The 10,618-nt window shown below is 41.7% G+C and overlaps 1 protein-coding gene across 1 annotated transcript in view; it reads right to left on the bottom strand.

Annotated features, from left to right (window-relative positions):
• Nucleotides 1–7,562: 7,562 nt before the first annotated feature.
• Nucleotides 7,563–10,618, bottom strand: part of NPAS3 (neuronal PAS domain protein 3) — a 588,522-nt gene continuing 585,466 nt past the window's right edge. The window contains exon 12 of the mRNA XM_085301814.1: nt 7,563–9,332. Within this exon, the coding sequence (XP_085157940.1) occupies nt 8,023–9,332 (1,310 nt within the window). The 3' untranslated portion in view covers nt 7,563–8,022. The remainder of the gene's footprint in view (nt 9,333–10,618) is intronic.

Raw genomic sequence — 10,618 nt, 5'->3', positions numbered from 1 at the left:
CGCAAGAAGCAACCTTAGGTTACATTTATATAGCAGGCCCCCTATGAGCCTGTGTCTTGATTTAATACCAATCTAATATAGATTGGTTAGAGATAGTCAGCATGGATTTACAAAAGGGAGGTCACGCTTAACAATCTTGATTCATTTCTCTGAGGAAGTGACAACGAGAGTGGACAGGGGTGAAGAAGGAGACATAATTTACTTGGACTTGAAAAGGCTCTCAATACAGTGCCACATAACAGATTAATTTATAAGGTTAGCAAGTACGGTGCTGATGGTAAAATACTCGATTGGATATAAAATTGGCTTGGTAACAAGGGCCAGGGAGTGGCAGTAATGGTTATAGATCACGCTGGGGAAGCGATATACACGCGGGGCGGGTGCGTATGGACGCTGTGAAGCTAAGAAGGACAGGCAAAGCCAGGAGTAAAGGTTGGGGGAAAAAAAGAGAGAGAGAACTGAAGCTGTACAGGAGATGTGAAGAAGATGTGTCCCAGCTACAGCCGGGACAGAAATGACCCCATTGATGTGCAATGGGAAATTTCAGGCAACACCCAATGAAGAAAATTATCTAGGAACTGGAGGGGCCAAGCCAAGGCCAGCACCAAGAATATACTGTAAGTAAGTGGGAAAGAGGAAAAAAACAGAGCTTGTTCATGGGCCCTTACTATACGGTGTGGATTTCAGCTCAAAGTAAATCTTTGGGGAATCATAGTTCTTTACATTTACTATAAGGGGAGTCTAAAGAGACTGGACTTCTGGCACTGAGGCTGGTCCTCATCACTCCCCTAGAAGACCCTGTCTTACGTGCTGTAATAAAGAAGAGAGCTGGCAAAAACAGAAACATGAAATTTTAAYTGAGATGCAGGAGACAGCAAAGGTGCTAAGGGGTCTCAGAGATTCACAGCACAGAACAAAAATCGGAAATTGTTTTCAGTGAATACTCTCCTCCTTAAAAGGTGCCGAGCTTTCCCATCTCCTGGATGACAATCTAAAAGGGTCTGAGAAGGCTGTACTGGAGATAGGGATCCTGCTACCATCAGGGTTTGCACTGCTGGTAGTTCATGAAAAGACAAATTGCAATGTTCAGCACAGTTTCTGCTTCAGAAGACATTGCTTTCCTATTAAAGACCCAAGCTTCCACACAGACAAAGCAGAGTCTTCTCCATCCTTCTTGTGCTTCTGTCTCACTTCCCACTAGGTTTGAAGATAGAAATCTCTGGAAGGATCAGAACATGCAGTTTTGGAAGATTGGGAAAGTCTTTTAATTAAGCAAAAAAGAGGAGCTYCCTTAGCATGTGAGTGGTGTGATCCAGGTCTAGAAAGGAAAACTGATGCGTTGTACTAAACAGCAAGACTCATTTGTCTGCGGCTCATGCTATAGCCTCTGCTGTGCTATTTGCTTACGAATGTTGGCTCAAAACTTTGGTCTTGTTCCTAAAGCCATTAAAATCATTATTCAAACTCTCATTGATCTGAACAGGACCAAGACTTGACCCTTTGTGACTATTCAGAGGACACAGATAAACTTTTAAATCAATCAAGGATATAGACTCATTCTGCTGGGGTCACACGGTTAATACATCCTGTTCCTGTCATTTCTGCTATAAATCCGTAAAGGCTTTTAAAACAAGAGGAAAACCTGATTTCCTTCCTTTTGCAAAAAGCTATTACATTCTCTTCCATTACAAACAAGACAGGGGGCCTATTCTTCACAAAAACTTGTAATGGGAAAGGTAATATCAATACTCCATGTCTCCACAGTTAATGAAACGTAATTAGAGACAACGTATTGGGCAATAAAGTCTCCTATCTGCAGAGCGGTGCAAACCTTCTCCCACTGACTTTCCATATGCCTTTATTGCAGCCTGATCATCTTTCTGCCTCAGGTTTAACTCAGTGCTCATCGCAATGCTGGTCTCAATTTTCTTCATTGCATCTACACTGCACAGTTCCTACAAGATGGAGAAGATTTTTCACTTTCTACAGAGGTAATCAAACTCATGCTTATTGACTTCATTTGTGTGCCTTCGGACACGTCTCCCGAGTCACTAAGATCTCTAGTTTTACTTCTAGCATGTGACACTTCTAGCAATGTGGTCATTTGTATGAGATAATTCTGAACTGTTCTGGGCTTTTTTATTACCAAAAAGAGCACCCCACTGTGATTATGGAAATTAAAGCCTTTTTTCCCACWCTCTCCCCACTGAGTTTAGGATTCTGAACAAAATTTACTGCAGAAAATCTAGCCCGATCTGGGGCAATTAAAAGCAGAACTGCATCCTGTGCTTGAGTCCTATTGCTTTCAGGAAGATCCTCTTGGATCTGGTGAATGAAAGTGTTATATGCAATTGGATATGTTTTATAGAAATGGGGTCATGTGCTATTATTTGGTAAATTCAAAGCCGTTCGAGGAATCACTGGAGTGTTACTTTAGCCAGTAAAATATAGCTGTACATACACTATTGAAACACTTCTAGGCAGCTCTCATTACTCCTCAGCCCCTGTGATGAAAAGATGAAGGAAAAGAATGGAAGAGAAGAAGAAAGAATCTTTCTAACACACATATAWATAAAAATAAATAAATAAATAAATAGGTATTGCCTTGCCCAGTCTGAAAGCCCAACCGACTTTCAGAGGTAGTGCATGTCTGGGTGCATGCATGTTTTATAAATGGTTTGATCTTACCTGAACATCTGTGGCTCTGGTGACATCCCAGTTGTTCACACTTCTGCAGCCTCCTTAGTAACCCCGCTGGATAGATGACAGTTCGTTAAATTAGCTGACAATGCACATCCAGCCTTTCCTCCCTCCTCCCCCAAACAAAAACRTAAGTAGAGAAATTACAATGGTAAGAAGGAAAAATACTACGCAAATGGCTCTGAAAGCACTGAYACATTTAAACTGATGCAGGTCCTTGCATCGTAACAACAAAGGTGCTGTCGGGGCGTCGCAGTGACACGACCACCTTGCAGCAGCACCAGTGTGGGCTGTCAGAAGTGCTTGTCTAAGTAGTCCTGAAAAATATTTTCCATCACTTTAATTTTTGAGTCATGATGCTTCAAAAGAGCTGTTTCCCTTTCAAATCTTCAGGTGGGATTTAGGTACTCGCATATATTGGTATGCAAAGCGGTTCAGGAACAAACTTTCCAGAAATGGCAGTTACTGAGATCAGTTGTTTCAGAAAATGTCCTTTGGTGGAATGGCTTGCTGCCCTGTGTCTAACGTCCTGCATGGCAAACTGTTTYGTCTCCAAATACTATAAAAAAGGCAACTGGACCAACCCCACAGAACCCCTTACAAACAGTTGGTTTTGTTGCCTGAAGTCACAAAAAATAACTTAGACAATCCATTCCCTAGGGCTATACCAATGCAACAGCATCACTGTGACAAAGGATCAACYTTTCTGTCATTTTCTTTAATGCAATAACTTTCTCCATCAACTAGGCATCTTARAGCAGTCCATTCTTTTTGACCATCAACTCTGCACTGTGAAGCAATATATCGGCAGTAAGACTGAAGTCTAAAAAGCCTTTGAAACAGCTCAAACCTGTTCCCCTCCATCCCCAGGACCCCTTTAGGGATTAGAGGCTTTAGTTAATATTGGTTAACACTTATTTGGAATGGGCAGGCTATTCTTCCATTAAGCTGTATTCTGGTCAGTCTTTCAATCGCCATTTAAATTCCATTTTTTCTCTCTGTTGGCATCTGTACCCTTAGCTACCTCATAAACAAGACCCACTGCCAACTGGAACAGGCGAGCAGAGCTGAAAGAGCACTGCTGACCTCTGCTCCCTTCTCCCCCCTGCAGCCTGGAGACGTACCCARCGCAGGGCTTGGAGCCTGGGAAGCTGTGCGGAGACTCAAAAGACCCAGATTTCAAGCTATTAAACTATTGGGCTGGCCCACCCAACTATAGCGGTGCATGCATGCCTTTTTGTTTTCTTAGATACCAACCTATTAAGCCAGATTCACATGCTCTTACTTCCATTGAGTGAATCTTATTCTGTAAATAGATGTTCTGARAACACTGCAACTGGTGAGGCAGCTGCCCTAGGTAGGACATTTAGGTTGCCTAGAAGGCAACCAAAATCTGATCCAGGACAGCTGCTCTGACATTTAACTTCTCTGAGCGGACAGAGGAGAAAACACTGGGGAACCCAAAGATGCTGAGAGAGTCTGGCGACGGGCAGCTCTGTCTGTATTTCATACTCCCCAACCTCCCGTTCKCAATCAAAGCAGCAATCACAGAGCAACACCAAAACAAATCGTGGACCGGGAGAAGAACCCCCGTCCCGGCCCTTCTCTGAGCCCCAGCTCCTCGGCGCCTGCTCCCCGTTTAGGGGCAACCGCCGYGGGTGGGTTTCTGCGTAACCAAATCGGTATTTGACCTTGCGTTTCGTTCCGCCGCGAGGTCAAGGCTTTGTGCCTYGTCTTTTCTACGCTGGTAAATTTTTCGCTTCTCAGTTTGTAGGGCAGAAAGTCTAGCCAATGAGTACGCATGACACCAGCGACTTACATGCTGCTAATCTGGGGAAAGAAAATACATATTTAGAAGAACCAGCAGCCTAGATAGGATATAATGTGACTGAAGAGTTTCACTGTAACACTGTAAAGTACAAAAATGAAAATATAAAGTGCACTTTAAATGATTAATGTACAAAAGCTGACCTCTTCCAGTGTGCATTAATCAAGAAAAAATGCACACCTTCTATAGTGGTTAATGTTGCAGGTCCATTGCTTAGCTTTGATAATGTGCATAAAAATGCTCAATATGACAATGAGTTGGGGTAGCTGAGAATTTAGGATGGTGGCAAGTTTGGTGTAGTATTTGGATTAGCATTCTTAACCTACATCTTGACAGCTTCTTTTCTTCGGTTCACAAGCGTTAATAAAATCTAGCTGTATCCTCTTTGGTTTTTGGTTATTTTTTCTTGTTTTTTTTGTTTGTTTTTAAACAAAACAATTAAAAAATACCTGCTCAAACAAATACTACCAGCATTCATTAGTCAGGATGGTTATATGTAAAAGAAATGATGCCAGATAGTAACAAATCCAAGAGAAGTTTATTATGAAAATGGCACCTGCGGGATGAAAAAAATTAAGTTACATAAAGACAACCATGTATGACATGTATGAGAATCTACAAAAGTATAAAAAGAACCCTGTTGTAAATGAAGTATGTACATTTCTGATTTGCAGCATTATCAATGATCAATGAAAAAAATGTTTCAAATAAGCCAGGCACTCAAGAAGTTAGATTCGGTTAGCTTAACACAAAATAAATGTACCATAGCTGTCACTTTTTAACATTTTAATTCTTTTTTTATATTGTAGAGTTGGTAACACTGCTAAGATTTATACGAACAGAATCCCTTTCCCCATTATTCAGCTACTTGGCACCAGTCTCCTCATAAAAGATTTCATATATTTGTACAAGAAATAGTTAAAAACACAGACACAGTCTTCACAGGTAATGAAGTTTTTTTTTCATTTTGTAATTTTAAACACTATGGATTTAGACAGCAGCTGTGATTATCTGTTAGTTTAAATCACCAGAAATCATTTTGACACAACACAGAAACATTTATAAAAAAAAAAAAGAAAAAACAACAACAGCTGTCCAGCTGTTCTTGGCAGCGGACAGGTGCACTCCTTTGATTGTTCGATAGCTAGAGCAGAGCTTCCACAACTGGACTTTGCGCCTCCCAATCAGCTTTCCGTCTGCGTTAGACCTACCCAATTCCTTCAAACGTAACCTTTAAAAGCTCACTAATAAAATTTGTGGCATCCAATTCCTTTTTGCTATTTTTCCACCGTRGCGCGGACCTACTTCTCGGATTCAAAGCTACCGCAGGAATTGACTCAACGCAGTGAGTGATCAAAAATTCAAAGGACAGCTGAGTTAATATATTAGCGTTGCACACACAAGCAAATATATAGGACAACTCTAGGCTCAGTTTCCCTTTTTAACAGCGTTGGTTGGCCTTTGAGAGAATTTGCCGTCTCACTGCTGATTGCTCTACGTATCACTCCGCCGGCCGACCCGGGCGAAAACCAAAGAAATGCACCCTCTGCTTACAGGGAGAGCACAAGGGACTCTGGGAGTGTTAACAACTGAGGCTACATGGCATCAACTTGTTTAGTCTGTCTGAGCATTACTCTGCAGCGCACTGCGGGGCGCGCGGGAAGAGTAACTCGCACCCAGAACTCCTCTGCGGGAAAAATGGCTCCATTAACCTTGAGCTAGTTAAGAGTCTTTTATCTCTGAGAGCGAAGAAGAGAGAAAGAGCGAGTGAGAGAACGAGAGAGGGGAGAAGCGTGGAGAGGGGCAGAGAGGAGAAGAGAGAGAAAGGTCTGAGAATACACAACAGCAAAGCAACAACAGAAATTAAAAGGTTTACAGACAGTGGAAGCAGCATAAGGTGACATTACAGAGGAAGGCCACCACACAAAAACCACTAACCCCCAAGAATCACTGGTTCACTAGGACTGCAGGAATGGGACTTTACCACTCCGGACTAGAGATAAAGCACAGAGAAGACAAAGGACAAAACAACTACATTAGCTTAGTATATACTGCATATAGTAACACACATTGAAACTGCAATGGGACTGACAGCCAAGGACACTTACACATTGTACACATTACAGTTCTCACATCTGTTATTAGATGCCTTAACAAACAGCTGCCAAAGATGGAGTGGAAGAAGAATTTATATTTGACAGTCATTTGGAGTGTTTGACACTACACTGTGATTTCTGGCAACAAAGACAAAATAGGAGATTTCTTTTCTTTTACTTAATGTGCAGTTTTCAGTTGTAGTTATCTATTTCAAGCTTATTAACCCATTCTTTAGTTTTAAAACATATTGGTTTCAACACTAGAAGTAAGGAAGAACAACAACAAAAAAATACCCAAATCAAAGAACAAAAAGAAATTTACAACCTTCCCTCTATAATATTAAATGAAAAACAAAAYGAAACATGTTAAATATTTCTTCTGTTTTACTCCGAAGTGTTATTTGACGGTGTAAAATTAGCCTCAGTTACACTGAGAAAAAAATAAAGCAAAACAATATGCACCTAAGAAACTGCTCCTCGCGTCAATTAAATTGAGTTTTTTTTTTGTTTTTTTTAAGCGCTTTTTGAAAAAGGCTTCCTGACCCATTTAAATTTGATGTGAGGCTATGCTTGTTAGTTTGGAGGTAAAAAATTTTAAGTCCTGCAGCAAATGTTAATGAGGGCTTTTGTCTTAACTAACCAAGGAGACTGCAGCACCCGACTATAAACCAGTACGGAACACATTCTTTTCAAAAAACCCAGCCCACAAGCTGCATATTGTATGAAGACATTACAGATTAATAAATGATAGCACCATGGTTTTAGAAATTAAGTTAAAGTTTCAGTAATTAACATTTAGTCCAACTTTTTAACATTCTAGTCACAGGCCAGAAATTAACTTTTTAAGAACCCAAATTATTTTATGTGCAAGTAAGAAAATCTTAACCATAAAAAGAGAATTAAACTCTGCATAAAATTCTAAAATACTATCCCCTATTTTTAAAGGAATTAGGAACAAAAACCCCTTTTCATTTGACTTAGTCAAACAGGGCACATTGTTTATGCTTGTCTCTTTTAATCTTGATCATATCAAGATCATTTTGAAGTAAAACCAATGGTTGTCACTTTAAAATCTCTTTACCACAACACTGAGTATTCTATGGCAGAGGCATACACATATTAAAGGCATCTTAATAAAGATGCAAAGGAAAAAACACACATCTTAGAAGAAGACAAAATGGCAGGCAACTGGTACTTCGACTCTCTGAAGGCAAAAATAAAAAAATATCTTTACATTAAAGAATAAGTCAAGTTAAAGAGAAAGGGAATGAAATGGGGACCATCATATTGAGAGAATAAGCTGACCTGCTCAAATTCAAAGTGCTAGAATTAAAGGTCTAAATTAAAACATAGTCTATGCCTCAGAGTATAACACTGAACACAGTATGTGGTCATAATTCAATCCTCTTTCCGTTCCAGAGTCTGTGTAGTATGAATGCCATTGCTGTACACAGGAAATGGAAGAGTGGAAAAAAGTCCTTCGGCAGTTGTGAACACATTCCCTGCAGGCATTTGGGTCAGACTGGCCCCGCTCACAGCACTTCCAAATGGTCCCGACATATTGAGTCGGTGAACATGGTGGTAGAGCATTTCCATCGGTGTTTTAGGATCCAGCCCAAAGCTGGGGCTGTTAACATCAACAAAGTTAACAGCGTGGGTGTTGGGGAGGAGGTTGCCCTGCATGGCTAAAGTAACTTCAGCTGGAGCATACCGAATAGTGCCAGTGGTGTAGACCCTCTGAGCAGCAGTGCTGGTCGCAGCAAGGGTTCCTGTTACCCTGTGAACCAAAGGAAGCACCACATTGCCTGCTTGTAACCTCTGGAGCGCTTCCAGATCCCCAGTGTACAACAAAGAGTTGGAAGTGCTGGGACCTCCTGGATGTTTGTCCCGTGGAGATGCTGAAAGTGGGGGTGACAAAGGGTCAGAGGATACAGGGGCCAAGGCCGAGTTGGATGAGGTGCTGAACTGAGTTTTACGGCTCGCAGTATTTTCAGTCCCTGGCGGGGTGAGAACRGAGTCTGGAATGGAGACGTGTAAACTACTGCTGGCTTGGGGGGAAGGGAAGTGCTCGGAGCTGGGGGGCTTGGTCATACTGTAAGGTGACTCATTCCTTGAGATTTCCCTGTTGGGTGGGTAATTCCAAATACTGCTATCATTATCAAAATTGATAGGTTCTGAGATTTCTGTTTTAATTTTGAGCACTGAGGCACTGTTTGGCGACGAGAGCAGCTGGGGCTGGTCCACCAAAGCTGAGTCAAGTCCGTTTGGGCTTGAGGTGCTTGACAGCCTTCTCCGGGTCATGCTGCCTCCCTTTTGCTTTTTTCTCCTCTTCTTCCTCTTTTGATGTTTGCTGGAAGACTGGGCATTTACTTCCCCTGCACTGTCTGAGTCCTTGGCACTGTCCGAGGTCAGTGATTCACAGTTCTGTAACCGCAAGTCTGACTCACTCTCTACATAACGCTCCACCTTGATCTGCATAGAACCAAGAGTGCCAAAACTGTCCTCAGGGGCCTTTTGATTCTCAAAGTCAGAGTTTTCAAAGCTGTCATCACTGTCCCTGCTATCCTGGTTGCTGGAGCTGTTACCATCATCGTTACAGTTCATCTCATTATCCGACTGATTCCCTGACTTCTTCCTGTCGGACTCAGGGTCTTCACTATTTTCGGACTGGTTTCCTTTCTCATCTGACTTTGAGTTCTCGTTGTCCTCTGGAGCAAAAGGAAAGTGAAAGAAATGATTAGCAACAGGAACATAATATTATAACTCAAGCTCAGATTTCTACCTACCAATGATATTTGATCACTGTAACATTTCTGGCAAAAGGTGTTTTCTTCTGGAGAGCCACATTTTTTGCAACATTGTGTTGGCAGAGTTGTGATCATCACGAATCTCCCTGACCCGGGACTGCCAGTGCTCTAAAAGCTTATGTTGTGTGACTCGAATTTTCTCCAAACAAGCTGTGGCACATTGATYGAGGTGGGCCCTTCCATCTGCTCTCCTAACAAGAATCATTTTGACCATGGTGAGCACAACTGCCTTCTAGTTGTGTCACTCAAGGAGGAGTCAGTGACCAATGCCTTTCTTACCAGGTGTTCTGGTAACCGTGCTTTCACATCTGGGTTCCCCAAAAGYGGGCCAGACACGAAGATGTAACACCATTAAACTAAGGAAGACTCTAGTCCTCACACCACCTCTTCCTCTCACCTCCGCCACTTTCGAAGTGGCATAGTGTCTCTGACTTCAGTGGAACTACTGCTGATTTCCTCCAGTGTGAGAGGAGAAGCGGGTCATATTCCGGCACTGAATTCAATTCTTGATTTACCCAAATCATCCGAGGGCCACTGAAAATAGGCCAGGTACAACACTGAGAAGCTGCCAGAGTATTTAACTGTATATTAAGATTTATACTTAATTTTAAAAATGGATGAGATAAACACTCTAGTCCACTGGACTCTGGCAGCCAAAGCGGCTGTGAGAGTATTCCCTGTTACCACTCACTTGAAAGAACCATGAATGGCTTCAGGAGAACCTGTCTCACAGTATAGCCAGAATGCTTTTGTCGGGAAATAAAAGATGTTTTTTCACTCCTCAGAGCCAAGTATTACCCTTTTCAATACACTTGTTTTGGGGAGAGAGGAGAAGGGCCAAGTTTCCTCTAAAGACTGGTTATTCTTGACCCATGTCAATACCAAACAGTTTGCCAGAAGTGCTTGAACAGCTGGGCTTGATGGGGAAGCTGCTTGAGGCTTCAGGGCAATACACGCTACATTTATTTCATGTAAGTCATTTTTACTTGAGTCACCAGCAAGACAAGAGACCTTTTCGTTTTGAAAAATGAAACAAAATGAAATCCAAAACAGAAAAACAGCCACAAAACCCTAAATCTCAGCTAGCATTTTGTTTCACTTAGGGCTGAATTTCTCATACAATTATTTTCTTTTTGTTTTCTTTTGTTTTCTTTTTTTTTTTTTGAAGATGCTCTACAATACTCATC

Source organism: Rhea americana, unplaced genomic scaffold, assembly GCF_003343005.1.
Source record: "Rhea americana isolate MKP2758 unplaced genomic scaffold, rheAme1 scaffold_18, whole genome shotgun sequence".
Classification (NCBI taxonomy): domain Eukaryota; kingdom Metazoa; phylum Chordata; class Aves; order Rheiformes; family Rheidae; genus Rhea; species Rhea americana.
The sequence above is the reverse complement of the archived record's forward strand: the minus strand, read 5'-3'. Positions and strand labels throughout refer to the sequence as shown.